The 25,906-nt window shown below is 39.5% G+C and overlaps 1 protein-coding gene across 22 annotated transcripts in view; it reads left to right on the top strand.

Moving 5' to 3' along the window:
• Positions 1-25,906, top strand: part of DIP2A (disco interacting protein 2 homolog A) — a 115,498-nt gene that overhangs the window by 35,926 nt on the left and 53,666 nt on the right. For 21 of the 22 annotated variants that reach the window (XM_068686031.1, XM_068686016.1, XM_068686030.1 and 18 more), the window contains exons 3-11: positions 333-452; positions 5,956-6,075; positions 14,180-14,425; positions 19,432-19,560; positions 20,702-20,821; positions 22,473-22,670; positions 24,351-24,446; positions 24,682-24,788; positions 25,547-25,670. In XM_068686031.1, coding sequence (XP_068542132.1) covers positions 333-452; positions 5,956-6,075; positions 14,180-14,425; positions 19,432-19,560; positions 20,702-20,821; positions 22,473-22,670; positions 24,351-24,446; positions 24,682-24,788; positions 25,547-25,670 — 1,260 coding nt within the window. The remainder of the gene's footprint in view (positions 1-332; positions 453-5,955; positions 6,076-14,179; positions 14,426-19,431; positions 19,561-20,701; positions 20,822-22,472; positions 22,671-24,350; positions 24,447-24,681; positions 24,789-25,546; positions 25,671-25,906) is intronic. The other variant, XM_068686032.1, reaches the window with a different exon arrangement.

Here is a 25,906-nt window from a genome sequence, read left to right as displayed (position 1 = left end):
TCCAACCCCCCTGCTTTCTGGGCAGGGTTGCCAACCACTAGATCAGGTTGCTCAGGGCCTCACCTAACCTGGTCTTGAAGACCTCCAGGGATGGGTCATCTGCAACCTCTCTGAGCAACCTGTTCCAGTGTTTCACCGCCCTCTGACAGCAGATTTGATTTTAGTTTAAAGAATTTAAAATGTAGATGGAAAATTAGATTTTTAAAGGTACAGACTTTGGGCTCCAGTAGGATTTGTAAGTAGGTGTCAGGGCTGGTAGAAAACGTTAAACATGAGGAGCACATACTTTATGTAAGAACCTGAATTTATATTGAAGGAAAACTATATTTCAGGTGTGGATCCATCCCTGCAAGCAGAGAACAGAGTCCCAGGCACCTCGCAAGCTACGGCTGCTGTGTCTAAACAGCAGAAATCACGTTCTACTAACTCAAGGGATGAGCGCTTCCGATCTGGTAAGTAAAAGATAAGTAGCTAAAACACCAGCTGTCTTAACTAGAAAAAGATTACCAATACAGTAGTACGTATGCCTAAAGAGGAAGATGGAAGGGAAGATCTAATGAGTATTTTTCAAGTAGCTTTATGTATTTCTACACACAAGAGTTTTTGTTCAAATCCGGAATGAAGGAAGTACTAGGAGAGGAAGAAATTGTATCCATGCTTTGTGACTTTTTCATTATTGTGAATTTACACCATGCTTAGTACTTTTCTCTTGTTTGTTGATTGGCTTTCCGGTCTCTAATACAATTACTTAAATGTTTAGAAGAATATAGTATGTGGGCTGTGGGTTTAATTTTGCTTGGTTGGCTGGGATGTTTTTTAAAGGAAGGTTATAGGATTTGAGTATTTTCTGTAGCTCACTTTCAAATATTTCCTGGTTTAAAACAAGTGCACAAAAAAGGGAAATGTCACAATGGATACTCTACATCAGTTTTAAATGGACACCACCGTGACAAACCTGTTTTGGAAAATCATGTGAAAATGCCAATGTCATCATCACATCCTGTATCCATTGTTACTTTTCAGGTGGTTACAATACAGTTTCCCTGTGAAATTCCTTGTTACAATAGCGAGAAAAGGCAGGTGTTTGGAAGCTCTTCTCTGCTAAATACCTTTGGATTTCTAACTGGAATTTTTCCTTTTGCTTTCAATGGAAATTATATATCTTGGATTTGGGTATGAGGAGTGCAAGTAATGACATGTACCATAATGGTACATGTGACCCAGTTAGTCTTGGGTCACCTTGCATTGCAATTGCTTCATCATGGTAATTTATTGGATCATATTTACCTTGCTTCAGAAATGGAGTTGATATGTCTACATGCGTTCTTTATGAATAATTGAAGGATGAATGGGATCCTTAAATATTCTGAGGAACATATATGGATTCCTTGGAAAGATGTATATAGTCAGCTGCACAAAGAAACTTCTGAATTTCAGTGAAGATTATCTAGTATTAAAATTAACAAAAGGAAAATTTGACTAATGTCCACATTTGTCGTTTAAATTTATTTTTGCATTTCAGATGTATCTTCAACAGTAGAATCCTTTGAATGTACACTGAAAAAGTAGATTGATTGGTTGAATTGCAACCATGATTTCCAAGTTACTTTGTGAAAAAAAAAAGTTTCAAAGCAAATTACAATCTGAGTCATGGATCTGATATAAAGTAATTCATTTAAGTAGCACTTATTTCTGTTAGTTTAACAACATCAAAATTTGCAAGAAGAGCACAGTTACAACAGGGAATACTTGGGAGGCATTAGCCAGGAGAGCTAAAAGGGTCTAGAGCAATGTTTTCTACATGGCTACTTTTCCTGTCTTAGAGCCTCAGATGCCTTACTTAATTTGCACCAAGGATACTTTAAAGCAAACAAACAAAAAGCAACTAAACAGCCCTGCCATATTACTGGTATTGTTTGGGGGAAGTTTAGCATTGGTCTCTTTAATCGTACAATGCAAGACATATTACTATACGTAGGTGGATATTAAACAAGTTCAACTAGCATATTTGCTTCTGAATGTACCTTTTAAATATTAGTCTATCAGTGCTTCATCTTTTCGTAGAGTTAATATCTCTGTGCTCTTGTTGATTTAAATTTCTTTAAATTAACTTTCAGTAAATCTATACAACTCTGCCTCGTTGGTCTACATGCAGCCTAACAAGTTTGCAGATGACATACATATTAGTGATAGGTCAAGGGGGAATGGTTTTAAACTAAGATGTGAGATTAAGGTTACATGTTAGGAGGCAGCTTTTCACTCAGAGGTTGGTGAGGCACTGGAACAGGGAGGCTGTGCATGCCCCATCCCTGAAGGCACTCAAGGCCAGGCTGGATGTGGCTCTGGGCAGCCTGCTCTAGTGGTGGGCAACCCCGCCCAGAGCAGGGGAGTTGAAACTGGGTGATCTTTAAGGTCCTTTTCAACCCAGGCCGTTCTATGATTCTATGTTAAATGTTGTGAAAGATGAACAGCTTTAAACAATAATTTTGGACACTACTACTTCTTCCATCAGTTGCATGCCGTATGTGTTCTTTAGACTTGAGGGGGGGAGAATCTTGTTTCTTTTTCTGTTTATTTCCTTCTAGCCTTCTATTTATATCTTTTCCCCCTTGCATCTTGTCAGTTCTGCTATGTCCTTTGCAAGAGTAGCTGATGAGGTTGGAATGCAATTTTTTATAGAACAGGATCTCTTTCTGGAGCAATTATAGTACTTTAGAGCCATCAACATAAATTATTTTAAATAAGCAAGCAAGACAATTATGCCTTTTTGTGCAATTAATCTGCCACTTACTAGCTGCAAGCAGGTTTTTTTATAGTTTTCCAGAATTGTCTTCTATTTAAGTTAACTAAGTTTTATCATCCACAGATTTTTGTCTTAAAGCAGTAAATCTTACCCAAAAATTTGCAACAGTGAAAATATGGTCAAAAATACTGTAGGCTAATAAATTTCCTAAGTGTTCCCAGAACAGCAGTTAATATTACAGTGCTTTAACTAGATTTGCACTCTGTTAAATGACAACAATGTGGTAGAAAAGCTGAGAAAAGCAGAGACTTTGCAGGCATTTGTGCAGGCTGATAAGCACTAAGTACCTTGTGTTCTCCAGTTCAGAGGACACTTTAAGCCACTATATTGCTGTTGTTGCTGCTGGTAGTTCTACCATGAGGATGCCCAATTCCTAGTGAAAATTCCTGTTCCTCCTCTTGCTTTAGCCCCACTGTGGTCTGGTTTTGGCTAAGAAGACATGGAAGTTAGCTGGTAAGCCCTTAGGGTGTCTGAAGATGCTTCCCCAGCAACTATACTCTTTCCACTCTCACTTTTTTTCTAGTAACTCTTCTTCAGCCTCTAACAGCTGGGTCTTTACTGCTAATGCCCTGTTGGATGTACTGCTGCAGTATACAGCCAGTTCTCCCAGCTTGCCTGAAATGGGCTACAAGGATGTGTCTATTCCAGCTGATACACAAGTCTGTTCAGTGTGCAAGTGTGACACCTGTATAGCAGTGTGGAAAATACTGTATTTCATGTCATGTGACAGAGCTTGTTCCTGCAACAGTCCTCTCTTCTCTGTCAGCCTTGCCAGTCATACTTGCTTTCTTATTGTGGGAAGCAACACTTCAGTAGTAAATGCAAAATTCCAGTAGAAAATACAACAAACTAAAGAACTTCCAGTGGAAGTTTTTAATGAAAGAGAAAACCAGTTCCACCAAGAAGTGTAAGGGATGCAACGGTGAGTTCATGGCTGCTTACAGAAGTGTCAAATTATCAATAAAAACTAGTTATTAGTTTGCATGGTTTCCCAATGGGTCAGTTAGCTGGTACAACCTCTCTTCTAGTCTATACACAGTACTACTTACAGTTCAAAAGTTAATCCCAGCATTCTCTGAATGTTATAGTATAATTAAGATACATCCGGAAAATATTCTTTTTTCTTTTTTTTGGCAATCCTTGTCACAGGCATGCAGTCAGATGGGACACTAGTTTGCAGCAGCCATTTTTAGAGGCCTGATGCTTGAAACTATTCCAATTCTCATTAAAATATATACTTATTACCTGCCTGTAGCTATCTCTTGCTTTGTTAGAATTAATTGGAATTGATTGGTGTATTTGAAATAATCTAGGAAGAATCTCATGCTCAAGAACCAAAGAAGTTCCCAGGACTAGTACCAGAAATCAGTTCTTACTCTTTTTAACATGCCTTCTAGCTCTGCATTTGTCTAAAGACAGATTTTCTGTCATATCATTACTGATCTTGTGTTACCATGAAGCAAGGTGTAGGATTCATGCATCATGAATGAAATAACATGCAGAGTGTAGTTATATCTACAGGGTTGAACATGCTTGGAATTTACAGCTACTATACTGAACTTGAGCTGTTGCTTGTAATATTTGTAAATAGAGTAAATTACATATCCCTTAATTTAGGAGTACTTTTTAAAACTCTGGGATCCTTTTCATAACACAGTCCTTTAAATAGGGATGGATGTATTGCAGGTGAGCATGACAAAGGCTTGTGTCTGGTAATGCTGCTAAGGAAGTGAGAAGGTGCAAGTTTTCTTTGGTACTTTTTGTACTGCTTAAAACAAAACCAACACAGAGTTCAGTAACTTTGTTCTGTTGCTGTTCTGTAGCAGAACTGAAGAGTTATAGCTCAAAGAATAGTTTTTTGTTGTTTTGTTTCTTTGTGTTTTTTTTTTTTTTAATGGACCCTAAAATATGGAGTTGTGGCTGACAACCTGAAGTTGGCATTAAGGTTAATTGCTCTAGGTACAGGACAGAGAAAGGATATTTCTTTTAATGTACATTGTGTAAGTGTATTTGTCACATAGCTCTGAGTTTCATACTTTGCATATGTCTACCAATCTCCTGTTACATATTTTCAGCCTTAGGTGGCTTAGAATGCATTTTTATTTATTTTTCAAAACTGGACTTAGGGACATGGTTTATTGGTAGAGTTGGCAGTGTTAGGGTAACAGTTAGACTTGATGATCTTAGAGGTCTTTTTCAACTTAAATGATCCTATGATTCTTGTACAGCATCTTCCACGTGAAATGTGATCATGCTTTTTCCTACCACAATACTTGCTTTTTGGCCCTTCATCAGTACATGTTGGTGCATATCCATTTTATCCATTTTTCATGAGTTTAAATCTTAGTTCATAAGTCAGTATATTTTTGGTTTGTCTCATTTCTCCTTGTCATCTGTTCACTTCTCAAGATTTTTTTTTACCTAAGCTTTATGTGTTTAAGTGATGTCAAAAGCTATGTTAAAGAGAAAAATCTGTTGAAGACGATTTAGAATTACTTGAGTACAGTATTTTTTATCTGCAGTATAGTCTTGATTGAACACTAATTCCTTTTTACTAAACTCTTTGTTTATGGCTTAAAAATAGCAAAATTTACAGTATACGCATTGGAATTTACCAAAAATTAAAAATAAATGAGTACTGAGAATTAATGTGTTAGGTGTGCTGTAACTTCAATACCGGTTGTCAGGGTGTTCTTCCTAATGATACTAGCAAAGCCTTTTTAAGCTGATTTCATGATGAAAATATGTTGATTTGACCTCTTTGTATTTTCCCTTGAGTCTCTAATGAATTGCTTCTGAACTGCATTTGAGTGGAGTGGGAGGCAAGTGTATTTGTTCAGTCCTACTGAACACCCTTGAAGGAAAAGCAACTGATAAACTTGTCACAGCTTTGAGTTCAAAACCACATTACTGGAATTCAACTTTGGACCTTTCTGCTGTCCAAGAAATGCTTCCTTTGAGACTGAAAACCTGCTGCTGTTCGTGAGCTAAGCAGTTGGACTAAATATAGGACAAAAGCATTAAGGACCTTAATGTGCAATTCATATTTTGTATTTGAGCTGTAAAAGATGACATTCATGCTTCCTATGTTTTTAGAAAGAAATTATGATTGAACTTAATTTCTCTTACCTTTTTGTTTGTTTTCTATGTAGATGTCCATACTGAAGCAGTACAAGCAGCTCTTGCGAAATACAAAGAGAGAAAAATGCCCATGCCTTCCAAGAGACGGTCTGTTCTTGTGCACTCTTCAGTAGAAACATACACACCTCCAGGTATCTATTGAGTTAAAGTATTTAAATGTTGCCAGGTAAACTTGTTATCAAAACATAAAAGAGCAAGTTGCAATGAACTTTTTCCATATTCATAGCTGTATTTGCTGATAACCACATGTTGCCTGGATTTGTTCCTTGATGTCTTTCCACAAAATTTTTAGTGTTTCATCTAGCGATGCTGTAGCTAATAAAGATACTCCTGAAAGCTACAAGGGAGTGTGAGCAGTTGCCCTGTCCATTCTCTTACAGAATCTTAATTGGAAAGAGAGAATCTTGACAAGTATGTCAGAGTTCTAAGCACCTTATTTCATGTTGCATAAGATTCTTTTTCTTAAGAATTAAAAAAGATATACCAGGGTGTTAAGTTGCTCCATTAGCTTGCAGAACACTCATCAGATTGTTCCAATTGTGAGCCCTTTAAGCCATTCAATGTCATATGCTATAATTGTTCAGATTGTTTAGGTCAGGATGTTTCCTTAAATTTTTTAGGAAAAACGATAATCTTCCTATTGCCTCAGAATGAATTCTCTAGAGGTTAAGCAAATCTTTCTCCAGATACGTCTTGGTAGCAAGCCGCCAAGTATTTTGGGGCCAGTATTGTATACAAAGAAGAGTTTAGCTCTTAAGCTGTTACTGATGTGCTCTTGCCATTTCTAATATGCCCCTAGAGTAGAAGCACGCTGACCTCTAGTGCCCTTCTCCATCAATTCTATTTCTTAGTCCTGTAAAAGAGCAGATCTGCTGTGCTGCTCTGTTGCTTCCTAGGCTCTATTTCTTCTGTCATTTACAGGAAGTACCAATTTTCTTTGCTAGTTGCTCAGTTGCATTTTTTTGTTTGTTTGTTTTGGGTGGGGGTGTCTTTAGTTATTTCATTAGTTAAAAAAATAATAAGTATCTTCTGTAGTCTTAAATCAGATCTTTCTTCACCTTTACATTTTCCCTTTAAGATAGGTTAAGGTATCACACTTCTTGATTAGATTATTCCACTTCTTGTATACTTGGATGCCCATAAGGACAATTAGTGCAGTTGGGTGGTTATCATGCTATTGAGTTTTCTTGTGTACAGGTTGTTTATGTATATATGAAAGTTATTGAGAATTGCATAAACTGAAATCTTGGAGAAAATTCAATTACAGTGACCATCTGTATATTGAAGCTTCAAGAGAGAGGCTGTGAAGTTTCTGTTTATAGCTTTTGAAAGCAATATTAAGTCTTACTGTCCAAAATAAATTCCGATGTTACAATCAGTAGTGCATTTGTGCTGCTTCACTCTGTCCTTCTGTCATTCGTGTAGTTTGCCAAATCACTGTGTGTTTGGATTGAGGTGTATCACAGTAAGAAAAGAACATGCTGTTATTCTGCGTAAGATTTCCTTGCCGAGGCGATCGGCTCTGGGGCAGATGTGTTCTGCAGCAGAGTGGGGGATTGAGATGGGCAGGGCTTTTTTTCTGGCATCAAGGCCACTCGAGGCAGCTAAGGGAGCCGCCAGGACCTGGCAGCCCTTAGGAGGGAGGCTGACGAGGTGTAGGCAGAGCCAGCAGTGGCAGCGGTGGGCCTTTCAAATCGGGTGTTACCACCATTTTGTAGCCACTCACTGAGGTGATCGGCTCCAGGGCAGACGGAGTTAAAAGTTGGGTTAAAAAGTGGCTAGATAGCTGGGTCTGAAGAGTTGTGGTGAATGGAGTTAAATTCAGTTGGAGGCCAGTCACTAGTAGAGTTCTCCAGGGCTCACTACTGGGACCAGTCCTCTTTAATATCTTTATTGATGATCTGGGTGAGGGGATCGAGTGCACCCTCAGTAAGTTCGCAGATGACACCAAGTTAGGTGCGTGTGTCGATCTGCTCGAGGGTAGGAAGGCTCTGCAGGAGGATCTGGATAGGCTGCACCGATGGGCTGAGGTCAGCTGTATGAAGTTCAACAAGGCCAAGTGCCGGGTCCTGCACCTGGGGCGCAATAACCCCAAGCAGAGCTCCAGGCTGGGAGATGAGTGGTTGGAGAGCTGCCAGACAGAGAAGGACCTGGGAGTGATGGTTGATAGTTGGCTAAATATGAGCCAGCAGTGTGCTCAGGTGGCCAAGGAGGCCAACGGCATCCTGGCTTGTATCAGAAACAGTGTGACCAGCAGGGCTAGGGAGGTGATCGTCCCCCTGTACTCGGCTCTGGTGAGGCCGCACCTCGAGTACTGTGTTCAGTTTTGGGCCCCTCACTACAAGAAGGGCGTCGAGGTGCTTGAGAGAATCCAGAGAAGGGCAACGAAGCTGGTGAGGGGCCTGGAGAACAAGTCCTACGAGGAGCGGCTGTTCTCCCACGTGCCTGGTGACAGGACAAGGGGGAATGGGCTAAAGTTGTGCCAGGGAGGTGTAGGTTGGATATTAGGAAGAACTTCTTTACTGAAAGGGTTGTTAGGCATTATAATGGGCTGCCCAGGGAAGTGGTGGAGTCACCATCCCTGGAGATCTTTAAATGAAATTTAGATGTAGAGCTTAGTGATATGGTTTAGTGGAGGACTTGTTAGTGTTAGGTCAGAGGTTGGACTTGGTGATCTTGGAGGTCTCTTCCAACCTAGATGATTCTGTGATTCAGTATACAAAAAATAGCTGGCATCCAGAAGCTCTGCTGGGAGAGATAAGTGAGTGGGAGGACAGCTAGACTTCCCTGTCTCCTGTCACATTTAAACTAGAATCTCCTGGCAGTTTTTTGAAGAAAACCCAAGTATTCCTTTTTTGGATACCTTCAGGACAGATTTGGAGCAGCTCTGACAGTGTCCCTACCTGCTCCATCTCGGGTTTGTGTGGTGCATTAAAGGATAAAAGTCCTGGGGGCTTGAGAGAATCTAGGTAAAACATGTGATACCTTCCTTGTATATAGTGTGGAGAAGCTGTGAGGTTATGTGATCAGTGCTCATCTGCACACCTTCAAAGGAGTACAGACAAACAGTGGTAGGTTGGGGAGCCCGAACAACACCTTGCCCCAGCTACTCCCAGCCCAGCCCAGAAGTCATCAGCACATCACAGATCCATCTCCACAAGCCCGCAAGAGCACCGTGACAATGAAAACCCAAATCAGTTATTGAGAGGAATGGTTCACCCTCTCCAGGCCCCTCCTGGACTGTCCTTGGAGAGCTTTGGCCGTGTTGTCCAGACATGAAACCTATCAAGTCTGGTCAGCACAAGAGTACCTTCTGGTCTTGGGGAACATGTGTGTATGGGGCACATTATGGGATGCAGGGAAAAAGCATTTTAGGATTGCACAAGATTTATTATGGGTGTTTAGGTGAGGAACCAAAAGTGGGGGAAAGGGTGGATTTGGGTGATTTGTGGAGAAACAAGTACAGGGAAAACAAAGGGGTAAGGAGATTTATAAAAAGAAAAGAAGGCCAATTGTGTAAGTGGTTCGCTTCCCTGGCTATGCCCTGCATGTGACCGATTTTGTCTGTCCTATCTCTGTTACAGTCTATTTCTGTTGATTTTTCTGGGTGAAGGACTTCCTGTTCAGTGTGTGGGGAGAGGCTGAGCTCTGGCAGCTGAAGTTGGACCATGGGTTGGGGGACTGTGCCTGGAGGGACCAGTGAGTGGACTCAAGTGTCATCAGTGAGTGGGACCACAAGTCACTCAGGCCTGTGCATCCATGGTGCCAGCAGCAGGAGTGAGAGCCTGAGTGCCAGCCACTGTGCTGGGACCAGCAGTCAGAGGCTTTGGGTACCACTAACCAGAGAGATCAGAGTGAGAGAAACCAAGCACCATGCCCTAGCGTGGGTCTCAGGTCAGAGGCCTCTGTCATCCAGGAAAGGAAGCAGAATGAAGCTGTGGGTGCTGCCAGTGTGTGTTATCTGTGTGGTCAACAGTGTATGCATGCACGTGGTGTCTACATGTGCTCTCTGCGTGTGTGTCTACTGAGAATACACGCTTGAGCCTCAGTGCTGCTTGGACCTGGGGCATGGAGCTGTGGCAGCCTCGCCCCTCTTGGGTTAGCAGATTCAGCATTGTATATATTCCCTCAAGAGAAACCGTTTATATAGCTGCAGTCATATCAAATTCCAGCCTCCTTTGTTGTCAAGTGTGGTTACAGAATATAGATAATCTTCTGTGAAGTACCCTGGTGAGGAATGCAGCTGGATTTACCAGTTAAAGAAGAAGAGATTTTTTTGGCTGTTTCTTCGTGGGGGGAGGGGTAAAAATGCTATCAGACAGGAGCTAATACAATGTCATCTTCTAAGATGTCTGTCCAAGTGGTTAGCACAGAAGTAAAAATAGCCAGTGTGGGCTTCAGTGGGATACAGAAAAACCCTAACCAAATTATCGTGAAAGAAGAATAAAGTATTGTCTCTGGGATCTGTTGTGCAGCTTATAAGAGAAGATAACTTGTTATGAGATACCCTTAGAAGAGATAGGACAACTAGATGTATTACTGTATCATGAGAGATCAGGCCATTCAAAAATACTGAGGAGTTGCTTCAGCTGCATCAATGCATAAAAATAATTGTGTTTTTAAGGGCCTTATTTTAGAATCACAGAATCGTCTAGGTTGGAAAAGACCTTCAAGATCATCAAGTCCAACCATCAGCCTGATCTGCAGAGCCCCATCACTAACCATGTCCCTCAGTGCCACATCCACACGTCTCGTAAATAGTTACAGGGATGGGTACTCAACCGCTTGACCACACTCTTCCTAATCTAACTGTGCAGTCTGCTTGACCACACTCTTCCAATCTAACCCCCTCTGGCACAATTCTAGACTATTTCTTCACATCCTATCACTTTTCACCTGAAAAAAGAGACCAACACCCTTCTCCCTGCCAACACCCTCCTCCCTGCAACCTCCTTTCAGGTAGCTATAGAGAGCATTGAGGTCTCTCCTCAGCATCCTCTGCTCCAGACTGATCACTCCCAGTTCCCTCATTCACTCCTCACAAACCTCACTTTCCTAGTCCCTTCATCAGCTTCATTGCTCTTCTCTCCACAGTCAAGCAACTCAGTAGCTCAGTAGCCTTCCTGTAGCGAGGGGCCCAAAACTGAACAAAATTAACTGCAAAATTAACTCAGCAAGAAAATTGCAAAGAACCCAACAGGCTTTGAAGCATCTAATTTTACTGTCGAGCACTAGCAACAAAGTTTGTTGCTCTGGCAAGGAAGTTATGAGACTTGTTGGATGTGGTCAGTTGTCTTTAAAATAAATAAATAAATCTGTCAGCCTGTATTTGCTGGTAAAGGTTTCAGGAGAGAATGTTCTGTAAGCATTGTCATGTTACCAGAGTGCTTAGAGCTTTTTCTAAATGTGAGAGCTGGGCAAAAAATTCCAGAAGTCTCATTGCTCACAGCTTGCACGCTCTCTGCACCTGAATGGGAGGCATTCCCTCTACGTACCTACCCTGAATTATCCTTTTTAATAGTGCAATAACCATGAACTTAGGATGGTTCAGGAGTTCCACATGCCTTTGTTATTATTTATTTTTGTCAGTTCAGATCTCTTTCAAAATAATTTTTCTAGCTAATTTAGCATGGTGAGCTTAAAACACTTTTTTTTTTTCCCATTTCACATTACTGGGGATGTGTAGACCTGAGCCAGTAAGCCACTACATTACAATCCTTGTATTTGCAGAAATGAATGCAATTAAAATCAGACATTGTTAATACTTAGTAACTGAAATGTTGTTACATATAGTTACCATCCATTACCAGGAAGGAAGCACTGTGTTCTAGTTACAGTGTTAAGTTCAAAGCGAAGTCCCCTGGCCAGTAGTAATGGAAGTGCTTTTATTGTCTGTCTTTCCAAAAATTTTGATGTGCTATTGTTTATGTCCCATTGAGTCTCTCATGCTTCCCATACACATTTCACATGATGAGAACTTGGGATGTTGTCTTGGTACGCGTTTGGTCCCTAAGGCAGTGGTTTCTGTGGCTATCATGGGTAAGCTCCCAGACAGGAAGAGCTGCAAGCCAAGTACATAGCATTCTGTCCACAACACACTGAGAACCAAGATTTAACTCCTGTGATTGTCACACAGCCAGGTGTTACCTGGCTAATTTTCTCTTCCTGGTAAAATTGTTTTAATATTGGGAAGTTTTTACTATGAGTATTTCCATTTCATATTCAGTTAATACTTTGCATTCTTTACATTTAAATGTGTTTGTTTTTTTTCCTCGGCTTATATAAGATATCTGAAAGTGTAGAAATTTTAGATAGACTTTGTTGAACTTGTAACTGGGTAACGGACACCATCAGAATATGTATCCTCTGAGAAACCTGTGTTTTCCTGTACTTTTATTTCTTACTCTGAAGTGATAATATATCACAAATGTGTTTTGTTTTGTTTTGTTTTAAACCTGACTATAATCCTATTTTGTTATATCTTCCTGGAATTGTTTATTTTTGCCTTCCGCCTAAAAGAAAGGGAAGGTTGCAAGCACTAATGGGCTGGTTTGGCTCCTCTCCAGAGACAGATGGAGTCAGAAGCCAAAAACTAAAACTGTTGTCCACAGAAATATCACATGAGGCGCAGGCCCAGTAATGGTGATCCACAGCAGTATCTTCTCAAAGATCAGTTGTTTGTGTATATTTATTCAAAGCTTGTCATGTTTGACTAGGGATGGCCAAGTAATGGGAGATTTGTGATTTAAGCTTTGAAACGGCCCTTAAGTTAAACTGGATTTCTAATTTTGTGTTTTCACACTATTTAAGAACAATTATTCTAGAGCTGTTGGAAATGCACATATTCTTGAAAGCAGAAAGTTAAACACCTGGTGATTGAAAATTGTTCCCAAAGGTGAGGAAATGATTTTCAGTATGGCTTCAACAAAATTTTGCTATTAAGTTATATATTGCTTAATCTTCTGTGTTCAGTAGATGTAGAAAAATGCCAAAGCAAAGGCTGCAAGTTTCTGAGGTAACCAATCTATGTTGCCCAGGAGCTCTGTGTCTGGAAATGACTCTGGAGTACAGCAATGGACACCTTGTCTTTTTCATCAGGTGTTTGTTTTTTTCTTTTCTTTTCTCATGCTGACTTCTTCCTGCAGTATCTTTTCTAAATTCTTCTCATCATTGTGTGTGGCTTAAAACCACTGTGTGCAAACTGACTTGATTTGAGCTTTATCAGTATATGGGCAATACATTGTTTTAGGAGCTTCCCTTTGACTACCGGAGTTGGAGGATGTTATGTTGAGGATCAAGTTCTTAAAATACCATAGTTTATTTAGGAAGAAACTGAACATCCAGCTTACATAGTGTGTTTTGTGGCAAGCCTCAGTTTCACATTCTAACAATTTTGACAGGAGATCTCAGACTGAAAAAAGACAAGATGTCTTTCTTTAAAAAGTTCCTATTTTTCACTCAAAAAAAAAGATTTTTTTATATTTTAAAAATTATATTAAAAAAAACTTTTTATTTGCTTTTGTGTAGATAAATATAGACAGATTGGATGCAAAAGGGAAACTTACAAAAACCTGTGAATAACTGGGTGGTGGTAATTAAAATGGGGATGTTTCATCAGACTTGTAACAGCAACAAATACACATCTACAATGAAAAGATTCTTTATTAAGCATTTATATAATGTGCACATTAATATCACCTTATGTGGTTAAAATCCATGCTTTTTAGTTCCTCTGTTTATTCTTAGATTAATGAAATGACTTTTTCATTGAACTGTATAGCACTGTGTTGGTTTTTTTTAGTAACTAGTTGAAAGAAGTCAGAAGAATCTAAACATTAAAAATACCCAACATGTTTTTTCAGTTTGGATGAAGTTTCACTTTATCTGTTTAGAACATAAATATTCCATAAGAGTGGTATGCTCACTTAGCATAGTTAGTAAGTACACTAGGTAGCTTAGGTAGAAGGTTTTTTCAAGCATTATGTCTTTGCAAATGCAGGAGTTAAATGAAACTTTCCTTCATGTGTTTTCTTATTATAACATGTATAAGTTGTCACATTACGCTGAAAATGGCAATAAGCAGAATTTGTGCATGCGAATATACCATTAGCTTTAATACACGCATCTCATGTGTAGCACATGAGAACACTATGCAAAGAACATGGAAATACTTCATGTTCCTGTCTGTTGGGTCATTCCTACATTACATGCCTGTCATCGTTATTTTAATCACAGACACATCGTCAGCATCAGAAGATGAGGGCTCGTTACGTCGGCAAGGGCGGATCACCTCCACTCCGTTCCAGAGCCATTCCAACGTAGAGCCCTGGCTTAACCGTGTTATTCAGGGCTCGTCCACCTCATCCTCTGCATCCTCCACCTCATCTCATCCAGGAGGGAAACCTGCTGCTGCTTCCAATACTGCTACTGCCACCGCTGCTGCCACTGTGCTTGCAGATCTCATGGCACACACCCAGCTAGGTCAGTAAAGAAATGCCTGTGTGGTTGCAATAAAATCGAATTGAAAATCCCAAAGCAGAGCTACATGCAAAAGTCAGGTATGAATGCTGTACTTCACGAGGAGACATCCACAAATAGCCTTAAAATGTACAATCCACAGACCAGGTACGCATGATATATGTGTATTTTAATTTAAACCAAACCAGTTGTTCACAAGATCTGAACATTCATTCTCTTGATAAAATGCTTAATTTATCAGGAAGCAGAAGTTAAATTTGTAGTTGTCTAAAAAATGGAATTTCAAAAGGATGATATTCTCGGTGCATGCTTTCTGATCTACTTGTATTTAAGCTAGAGAATATTGATGGATTTCAAAGGTGACTTGATTGGTAAACATCCAAAAAACAAGAGAAACATCCAGAATCTTTTGGAATTTTATGAAATTAGAGGTACTAACAAAGCTAAATTTCAAGCTAAAACATTATTTTCTTTTAATTAAAGTTTGTAATGATAAAATTTGTCCTTTATTGTGGGATTAGAGTGAAAACATAGAAGTACTGTTAAGCCAAAATGTAAATGTGAGTTTTTTCTCAATCTCTGTAACACTGAAGGTCTGGAACTTCATGTTACCTTCTTCTTTTTTTTTTTTTTTTTCCCTAAATGCAGAGCATTAGTCTTATGCCTGTGAAATATTTGGTAGGGAGGGAGACAGGCCATCTTTTGCACTGTGGAAATGATTTTTATAATGTTTTTGTACACTCTGTAGTGAAGAATGACAGTGGGTTTCTGTGTGTGCAACAGATGCACAGTAATGTAAAGGTACAGGAAGGAACTTAGTGGTGCAGTAAAAACATTTTATTTCAAATAATTTATCTTTTTTTCATCATAATTAGAAAATCTAAATACTACACAGATTCATAGAATGGTTTGGGTTGGAAGGGTCTTTAAAGACCATACAGTTCCACACGCACCACACCACACTCACTCTCCTCCCTGCCACGGGCAGGGACACCTTCCACTAGACCAGGTTGCTCCAAGCCCCATCCAACCTGTCCTTGAGCGTTTCCGGGGCTGGGGCATCCACATCTTCTTTGGGCAGTCTGTTCCAGTGCCTCACCACACCCAATAAAGAATTTCTTCTGAATATCTAATCTAAACCTATATTTTGTTTTAGTTTAAAGCCTTGTCCTGTCACCACATTCCGTGAAAGAGTTCCTCCCCAGCTTTCCTGTGGACCCCCTTTAGGAACTGGAAGGCCACTATAAGGCCTCCCCAGAGCCTTCTGTTTTCCAGGCTGAACAAACTCAGCTCTCTCAGCCTTTCGTCTTAGTCTTCGTAGGAGAGGTGTTAGGAGAGGTGTTCCAGCCCTCTGATCATCCTCATGGCCTCCTCTGGACTCACTCAAGATGATATGGGCCCCAGAGCATGGTACATGATGAAGTTCTTGTGTTTTTAGTACTATGCAGTGTGTATCACATGTATTATTCCTGATGGTTTCAGATTTTGGCAGCTTTACTACTCAACTTTTTGCTTATCTGTAGCTGTATGACTTATCTGTATGTGGACTATACAGAGTTTTCTCTTAATTCATTACAGAGGTTAGGTTGAATATGGAAAACGGTAAATGCTTCAGTAGACTTAAACTGAGTATACAGACTTCTGTATGCTGAGATGAAATACTTCTGAGGTGCCAATTGATGTGATAATTTAAGGCACAAATTTATTTCTCAAATACCTGTTAATTGAGCTAGTCGAGCTGTTACTGTCAAATTTTGTTGAAAGCCCCATCAGGTATCCTTTAGACTTCTTTTTGTAGATGATAGTGTGTTTATAGTTTCATAGACGTGCAGTGGCTATTCATGAGAATGTTGTTTCTCAGCTCTTTGCTGGCATGCCCTCCAAATACCTTCTGCCTTATACTCAGTTTGGGACACCAGCCTTAGTTTATAGTAGCTATGGGTTTCAAAATGTAACTACTGCTTGTAGTTTGTGTAGTTTTACTTTTTCAGATTTGTAAAGCACATTATGAAACAGGGAAGGGTGTATGAGCAAGGTAGAGTTTGTGGTGGTTTTACTCGAGTGGGCAGCCAAGCTCCAACACGACCACTCTTTCACTTCCCCTCCTCAAAGGGAAATGGGGAGAAAATACGATGCACAGGGCTCAAGGGTTGAGATAAGGATGGGGAGAGATATCGCTCAACAATTATCATGACAGGCAAAACAGACTCAGAGTAGGGAGATAGTAAGATTTACTGCCTATTACTAGCAAGCTAGAAAAATGAGAAACAAAGGAAATAAGCAAAGAACACCTTCCTCCCATCCACCCTCTTCCATCTTCTCCCCCCGAGCATCACAGGGTAACAGGGGAATGGGGGTTGTGGTCAGTTTATAGCACTTTGTCTCTGCCGCTCCTTCATGGTCACTCGCTGTCCTTGCTCCAACATGGGTTTTCTCCCACGGGATGCTGTCCTTCCCAAACTGATCCTGCGTGGGCTTCCCACAGGCGGCAGGTCTTCAAGAACTGCTCCAGATATGGGTCCATAGGAGCAACAGAGATGAAGTGCTGGCCGCAACCCCATTCCCCTGTTCCCTTCTGCACCTTGAGATGCAAGAGGAGATGGAAGAAGGTGGATGAGGGAAGGCATTTTTAGTTTCATTCCTTTGTTTCTCACTTCTCTAGCTTGTTAGTTAATAGGCAATAAATCTGACTATCTCCCTATTCTGATTCTGTTTTGCCTGTCATGATAATTGTTGAATGATCTCCCCGTCCTTATCTCAACCCTTGAGCCCTGCACATTGTATTTTCTCCCCCTTTCTCTTTCAGGAGGGGGAGTGAGAGAGTGGTTGTGTTGAAGCTCGGCTGCCCACCTGAGTAAAACCATCACATTAGGTCAGAACTTTTCTAAAGTCTTTGGATCTTCAGTATAAGGTTCTTTCTTAGAGATCAATTTCTGACTGATGTCTAGCTTTTAGATTTCTGTATTGTACATCATACTTCTTTTTTTCTTGGGCTTCTGCCTTCCTTTACATTTATCTCTGTGTCTTCTAATTAGTAATTGAAATGTACATGTGCTTCAGTTTAAATCCAATTATCTTTAGTCCCCAAGTTACAAGTCTGTTCACAGATGCTTTACTGGCTTTTCTCTTTATGTATTTTGTCACAGTATCTCTAGATGATACAGATTAATTTCATGGATTTTTATGGGTGTATATGAATAAAATGCCTAAATAATTAATGAGGCTAATGTAATTTTCATCTGAGCATAAATCCTGAAAATTGAAATTACTCCTTTCACACACATAATTTTGCCTTCTCAGGGCAGAATTGTGGGAGGATCTGTTCTCTGTTGTGTGTAGGATAAAGTAGCTGTGGACAACAGAGCTGTTGTTTATACGCACCCCTGGCATTTTCTTTCTGTGATTAGGGACATCGATTTGCATGAAACTTGGCTCTGAAATGCTTGTGAAATACCTGAATTCTGTAGAGCAGCACCTCCATATATAGTTACTTTATGTGTTTTCAGTTGGGATCATTGTTTTTTGTTTGTTTTCCAAGAATTTTCATTTTCTTGTGCGATTTCTTTGAACTGTTCACAAGTACACAGAACTTCTGTAACTGTTCCCAAATAGCTTCTTCCTTGTGTTACTCTCTTTGCATCTAGTTGCAGAGCTTTTATGTTTCAAAAATCCATCTTGAGCATGCGGATGGAAGATGGCTTTTTGCCTAACAGGAAAGTGCATGGCAAAACCCGTATCCTTTTAGCTTTTCAGCTTCTGATCCAAGTGCACCAAGTTGCGTTGTGTGTGTGTGTATTGTTCTCTCTCTTGATTATTTGTATCCATATGCATATGATGTCAAGTGCATGGAACAGATTTATGCTCTGAGTCACCTTAATGCTTAGTGGTTATGACATATTATATGCAGAATGGTATTTTGGGGATTTCCACTGATAAAGTGTTGTGGCTTAGCTGTGTTGCCATGTTTTCTTGTTACTGGTTTTAACTCTCACCTTTGTCTGATCAAGTGATATTTTGTCCTTCTTGTATCTTTACCCATAGGAAAGAAATTTATGGTCCTTGCTTAGTACCTGGCAAGACAGATCTCCCTAATAAAACAATTGTCATTGCATTGATGATGGCTGCAAAGTATAAGAACGGATTTAGTGTTTTCTGGTGATGCCTCTAAAACTGCTTAGAGCTGTATTGGTGGTTTGTATTAAGCTCTGGAAATCTGTGAACAGAGCTAGAAGTACTTTTTATGTTAGCACTAATCACTTCCTCAAAAAGAGTGGGTTAATACATACATTTCCCAGCATAGCCTTTATCTCCCTAGGTTTTCTCCCTAGGGTTCTTACTGCAGAATTTGTGCCATACAAAGGTTCTTTGAGGGTTCTGTCACTGGCAAGCTGTGTGACCGCATCCAGTTCTTCCAGCACCGTTGTGTCCAGCAGCATTGTGTTCATAAGCTTTTTCCTGTTACAGTTCTATTCTTATTCATTAGGATTCTGAACATTTCAGGCCTCCAGTTCTTGATAATAGTACTTCAGGCATTCCTTATTTGAACACTTCTTCCAAATAATTGACTATCTTAACCTGTGATTGTGCAGAAAATCATTCCATAAAATAGGTCACAATTTTGGGATGACAGTACTTGCTAGCATTCTGTAGTAGTACAGAAACGTGATGCAGTTCCAAGCAATGCAGGTTTTTGCCTCAAGGTTGTTATAAGGTGTTTCTCAAGCCCCTTGAGTATATGAGAATTTGAGAATTGCCCTGTTTTCCCTATGTAAATGTACATTATAAAACGTTTAAATATTAACTGCTTGTATCACACACCGTTGGAATTAAACAGCTTGTCATGTCAGGCCATACCACATCATGCCTCAGAAAACCCAGTGCTTTTTCTGTTGTGAGCAGTGGTGCACAAAACATGAGAGGAATAGCAAGAAGGCTGTAACAAACAACTTTGGATGTACTGAGTCTTAACGTGACTGATGAGTTCCCATGTCATTCTTACATTTCTACAGATAACCACTCTGCACCTCCTGATGTAACCACTGGTTTGGTGGAACACTTGCATCATGAGCGACCACAACTGGCATCAGTACGAGGAGTTCCCAGAGGCTACAACAGCAGCATTTTGGAAACTGCAGATGGTGATTGTATTATAAATCTCCCACCTTTCCATCTATGTCCCTTTTTCTGAATAAGCAGATGGATAACATAGTGTGTCATAACCCCTCCAAAGCTCTGCAGTACTATGCTGTATATGTCAGACTGCAAAAGGAAAGGAAGCTGTTTTGCATTTCCCTTGCTCTGCCACTGGGAACCAAGTGGAATCTATGTCACCGTTTCAGTATATTTTTATAGTAAAAGACAACAAAAGCCCTTTAATCTCACATTTTAAATATGTATTGTCTCAAAACTGTAAATATAAACAAACACACGTTGTTAAATGCTATTGAATTATAAATAAGAATATAACATACACAAATGAAAATCAGCATACAACATGGTTTTGTGTTGTGGTTATTGTTTGCTAGCAGTATAAAATATTGAAAGATTCACTTATTTTTTCCATAGCTATCTTTATTCAATTTTCACACTTCCAGTACTGACTGAATGTAAAATGTAGATTAAAGTATGAGAATGTATATGTATCAGTCAGACAGCTAGGAAACAGCATTGTTTTAAAGGACTGTGGTGATTTTACACTGATGCCTAGCTAAACTTCACAACACCACTCTCTCACTCCTCCTCCTGAAAGGAACAGTGGTATAAAATACCATGAAAATAGTCTCAAGGGTTGAGATAAAGGTAGGGAGATCACTCACCAATTACTGTCACAGGCAAAACAGACTCAGCATAGGGAGATTAATTTATTGCTTATCACTAGCAAACTAGAGCAGTGAGAAACAAAAAGCAAACTAAAAACACCTTGCTTGTTGGCTCAGCTCTGGCCAGTTGTGGGTCCCTTTTGGAATCAACCAGAGCTGTTTTTATTCTAACACAGGGCAGTTCCTGGACTCCTTTCACATATGCCAACCCCCATATCCCCTCTGCTACCAAAACCTTGCCACGTAAGCCCAATACAAACAAATAAATCTGTGTTTGAAACTGTTATTTATTAAAGCTTTTTTTTCTTTTTTTTTTTCCCTAACAAGCTACTCATTTTGAATAACTCTTCCATCTGAAAACTATACTGAGCTTCGAGTGATGTTGTCAGCAGTGTGGAAGCTATATTTTATTGTATGTGTATTAATACACAGTAAGTAATGCATCTTTTCTGCTTGACAGGTGTCCCAGTGAATAGCAGGGTGTCCTCTAAAATCCAGCAGCTTCTAAATACCTTGAAAAGACCAAAGCGCCCACCTTTGAAGGAGTTTTTTGTTGATGATTTTGAAGAACTGCTAGAAGGTTAGTTTTCTTTTAAATAAAAATTTCACTCTTTGTGTAATCAATTAAAGAAAGAACTGTTATGTCTTAACAAGTATTGTTTTCTTCCTTTCTTCCCCCCCCCAAAAAAAAAAAAAAGTGATAGAATTATGATATCATGTGACCTTTCTGTCTCTAATCTTTCTGTCTCTGAATCTTCTGATTCAGCTCAGTTTGGACCAGTGTGATGAGCTGGTGAATACTAGAGCCAGTGATTTACATATATTTGGAGAATTTCTATTCACACCTTTGTTAAGAACTACACTGGGAGATTCAGAAATTATATCATGTTTGGTGATGGGCGTGCAGTCACTTTTTGCTGCAGACATTTTATACCTGGTCTTACAGTAATCAGTGAATTTGTAGTGGGTACTCACTGGAGTAAATCAAGGAATAGCCAAAGTGTAACTGATCACAGGATGGACCTCTGGAAGCCTCTGACCAACCTGCTGTTCAAAGCAGGTCTGAGTAGGTGTCGTTGTTTTAACCCAGCCAGCAGCTAAACACCACACAGCCGTTCGCTCACCCTCCCCCCTCCCTCTCTGGGACAGGGGAGAGAAAGGGAAAGTGAAGCCTGTGAGTTGAGATAAAGACAGTTTAATAAGACAGGAAAATAATAATAACAATAATAATAATAACAATAATAATAATAGTACAATGATGATAATAGTACTACTAATAACAATGTGTACAAACAAGTGATGCACAATGCAATTGCTCACCACCCACTGACCGATGCCCAGCCTAACCCCGAGCAGTCCAGCCCCCTCCCCCCGGCTAGCCACCCCTATATATTGTTTAGCATGACGTCAGAAAATACGGAATACCCCTTTGGCTAGTTTGGGTCACCTGTCCTGGATCTGTTCCCTCCCTGCTCTTGCTGCACCCCCAGCCTGCCCGTTGGCAGGACAGAGCAAAAGGCTGAGATGTCCTTGGCTTGGAATAAGCACTGCTCTGCAACAATTAAAACATCAGGGTGTTATCAGCACTCTTCTCATCCTAAGCCAAAACATAGCATTCTACCAGCTACTAGGAAGAAAATTAACTCTGTTCTAACTGAAACCAGGACAGTAGGTCAGGCTGCTCAGAGCTTTGTCTAGTCAAGTTCTGAGTATCTCCTAAGACAGAAATTCCATGGCCTGTCTGGACGCTGTACCAGTGTTTGACCAGTTTCAAAGCAGAAAAAAGGGTTTCTGTATACCTGGTTGGAATTTCTCATGTTCCAGCTTTTGCCTTTACTGTCTTTCTTCACAGTGAGAACACTTGTTCAATTGGCACTGAAGGCATTCTTTCTGATGATGATTCTTGACTTTGTGTAGGCTTTCATTTAAACAGATGTTAGAACAAACAGAAGAAAATAATATCCTCCCATAGTAGAGAAAAAGTGAACTCAGGATTCAAATTCTGTTCTGTGGCCAGCTTCTTTGAACAATGTGGAATCAGAACTACAAAATGGTGGTAATTACTTTTTCTGAAGCCAACAGATGATTAGCATGGCATCATCATAAAGCAGGGTAAAAGCAGTGATAGCTCTGAGGAAGGATGAGAATAGTTCATAGAATTACCTTTTAAGTGTAATGTGCACTTTTGATAAAGATTGACATTCTGCCACTTTACTGTTCTCTGGTTTTAGTGCAACAGCCTGACCCAAATCAACCAAAGCCTGAAGGAAATCAGATGAGTGTTCTTAAAGGTGAACCCTTAGGTGTGGTAACCAACTGGCCACCTTCTCTGCTGGCTGCCCTGCAACGCTGGGGAACTACACAGCCGAAATCCCCATGTCTGACTGCTTTGGATACAACCGGGAAAGCTATTTATACACTTACCTATGGTAGGTATTGGTGAAAACTAAGAAAGAATTAGGTGTTCATTGTGAAATGAACAATTGGCTTTCCTTAGGAGGGACTGACTGTTCAGGACAGATCATTTGAGATTTCTACTCAAATAGAAGTTAAAAGTTCATTGTATATGAAAAAGAGTTTTGAAAGTTAACGAAGGCAAAATAATCACATCAGTTCTTTACAGGTGGCTATTTATAAATTTCAAACAATTTTGCTTAAAAAAACCTGCAAAAGAAAGCTAAAAAGAGACTGATGTAAAATAGGAGAAAGTAGCAGATGACTACTAATGGACTCTTAAGATTCCCAAAGTAGACAGAATGCTTCAGTGTGCATGTATGTTCTTGCATATCCTTATAGAGAAAACTTGTACTTCAGGATATTATTGAGGGAAGTGAGACTTGACTGTATCAGTGAATTAGAAAAATTACAGTAATTGTGGGTTTTTTTTGAAGGTAATCTTATCCCTCAGGGTAGCTAACTCTGCAGCATGTTGCTTACATTTAATCATGCAGTATGTTGGAATATTACATTTTCTTGTTTGCGTTCTTGCAGGTGAAGTATGCTTAGGGAAAATATAATTGAGTAGGTGCATTAGTTTCATTACCTTGCACAGGAACTTTAAGAAAGTGAAAACTGTTTAGAAGATCATGTTTAGTTGTATGTTTAAAAAACAAAATGAACAAACATAAAAATAAAAAGAAGCCAAGTTCTAAACTGTACTTGGATTCTGCCAACTTCTCTGGGCAGGTCACAAAGCCATAGTATTTATTTTGATGAACTTGAGTCCTGCACCTGTTTTGTGTTTTTGTTGTGTGTACTTTTTTTTTTTTTTAATATACATATATATAAAACTTAAAATATATAAACTTGCATATATGTTACACAGCAAAAAAAGATGTTGAATTGAGGAAGTTTGAGACTGACAAACACAAATTACATGATGGTTGGCTACATGGCCTGAAGAGCATGGATGCAAGTCCAAGACACCATACTAGAAAACTGTACCAAATGCATGCTACAATGTGGCTCCCTGGGTTCTACATGCTTTGATTTGCCATTAACAGTGGAAGGGTTTTGCTGTTGCTCAACTTTTTATGAAGAGTTTGTTTTAATCAATACTCTTCTTTTTGGAGGATTGTTGAAGATCGTCTTCTATGCTGTGTCAAATAATTAATTAGGTTTTTGTCTTTGTATTTAATAGTTTGGATGCATTTTTTGTTCTGAGTTATTGAAGGCTGTGTAGATGACTATTGAGCACTGAACTGGCATTTCACAGAGATGGATATTATGGCATTTGTTTGTACCCTTTGTTTCTTAAATTTCAGTTATTTTTTGGCCAAATTAGAATTTTTATTTTTATCCCAGGCAGTTTGATTTCTCTAAGAACCCTTAATAAGGAGTTGTCTAAGTTTTGTTGGAAATACACTTAAGTTATATCAACCAGACTGTGTGTGTGTGTGTGCACTGATACCGCAGATGAGCTCAGCAGGCTTCTGTGGTGTGATTGCTTTTGCAAAAGCAGTGTTCACTTTTCCAGAATGCTTGTGTGACCGCTAATTCTGTTTTCACACAACCAACTTGTGTGTATATAGAGCATCGACATTTGCCAGTTAAAAGCTGTGACATTTGCCAGTTAAAAGCTATTTCTTTGATTTCTGCATCATCTTTAGGCAAACTGTGGAGTCGCAGCTTGAAGTTAGCGTATACCCTGCTAAACAAGCTAACCACTAGGAATGAACCACTGCTGAAGCCTGGAGACCGGGTAGGTTTGTTTGATTGGTCTACGTGGATAAAATAGACAGTGTGGAACAGTTTTAGCTAAAGAAAGCTTTGTAATACTGTGATTTTTAATACTGTATTATCACAACATTCAGTATTTCTGCTCCTAGTTTGTGACCCCAGCAGTGTTATGACAATTTTTTCCCACAAACTTAAAAAACCATCCCCCTCCAAATAACAACAAAAAGCATTTCATGTTTTTTAATATATTTTTGTAGGTAGCTCTTGTATTTCCTAATAGTGATCCAGTTATGTTTATGGTGGCTTTTTATGGATGTCTCCTGGCAGAACTTATTCCTGTCCCAATAGAAGTTCCACTAACCAGAAAGGTAGGCAAATATATTCAGTTTTTTTGGCTTCACAAATGAAGTAGGATCCCTAGGACCCTGCATGTTTGAAAGCAGTATGATGCATCAGCTTAATTACTTAACTCTGCTTCTCAGTAGTTTACCAACTGTAAATACATGTTAATATGTTCATAAAATGTATAATATTTTGAGAAGGGAGAAAAAGCTATGAAGCAAAGAAGTTAGCTATTTTAGGATGTATACTTGTAGATTTATTTTTTTTTAAAGATGTGTGAAATTATTTCTTAAAATATACTACAGAAATGTGATATTTTCAGCTCCCAGTCTATGTAATGGGAACAGAGACAGGCAGAGATATCACAGTTTTGCAAATACGTGGATAATCCCTCAAATGTTGGAAGTTATTAGAAGAGGTGTGAAATCAGGCCTGAAAAGTTACAGGCTCTGTTCTTCAGTGCATCGGGACTCAGAGGCAGCATAAGACCATCTCTGAGTTTTGCCAGAACATATGAACTTCCCTGCAGGGTTCGAGAAACATGCACAAATATTGTTTTGCTTCCATTGTTTATCAGATCTACTGCCAATTAGTTGGCACTAAGCAAAAGTTGATGCATTTTGAGTGTAAAGTTCAGTGCTAACAACAAAAAAAAATCTTTTGACCTAGGATTTTCTTTTCCTGTGGTATCATTCGTCTTAATTTAAAAACATGGAAAAGTTGCAGTAAACTGTGCTAAAGTGTGATTTATTACTAAGTTTGCTAAAACTTCATTTCTCTGTAGGATGCAGGCAGCCAGCAAATTGGATTTCTTTTGGGCAGTTGTGGAGTAACACTAGCTTTAACCACTGATGCTTGTCAAAAAGGCCTTCCTAAAGCTCAGACTGGTGAGGTAGTTACGTTCAAAGGTATGTTTCTGAGATACTCAAACTTCTTTATACAATAAAGGATGTGTATATTGATTGTTGGTGTTAAGCCACTTCTTTGACTTTGCTCGTATGCTTCTAGCTTATGTATAAAGACAAGCTGCCATAATTGTAAAGAGAGTACTTAGTGCTTCTTCTTCCTGTCAGGGGTGTGATGCTGCAGCATTTACTTGCTACGTGTCGCTACCCAGAATACTGGGGGGAAAAAGTGCTTTGGA

Source organism: Anas acuta, chromosome 6 (genome assembly GCF_963932015.1).
Source record: "Anas acuta chromosome 6, bAnaAcu1.1, whole genome shotgun sequence".
NCBI lineage: Eukaryota > Metazoa > Chordata > Aves > Anseriformes > Anatidae > Anas > Anas acuta.
The sequence above is the reverse complement of the archived record's forward strand: the minus strand, read 5'-3'. Positions and strand labels throughout refer to the sequence as shown.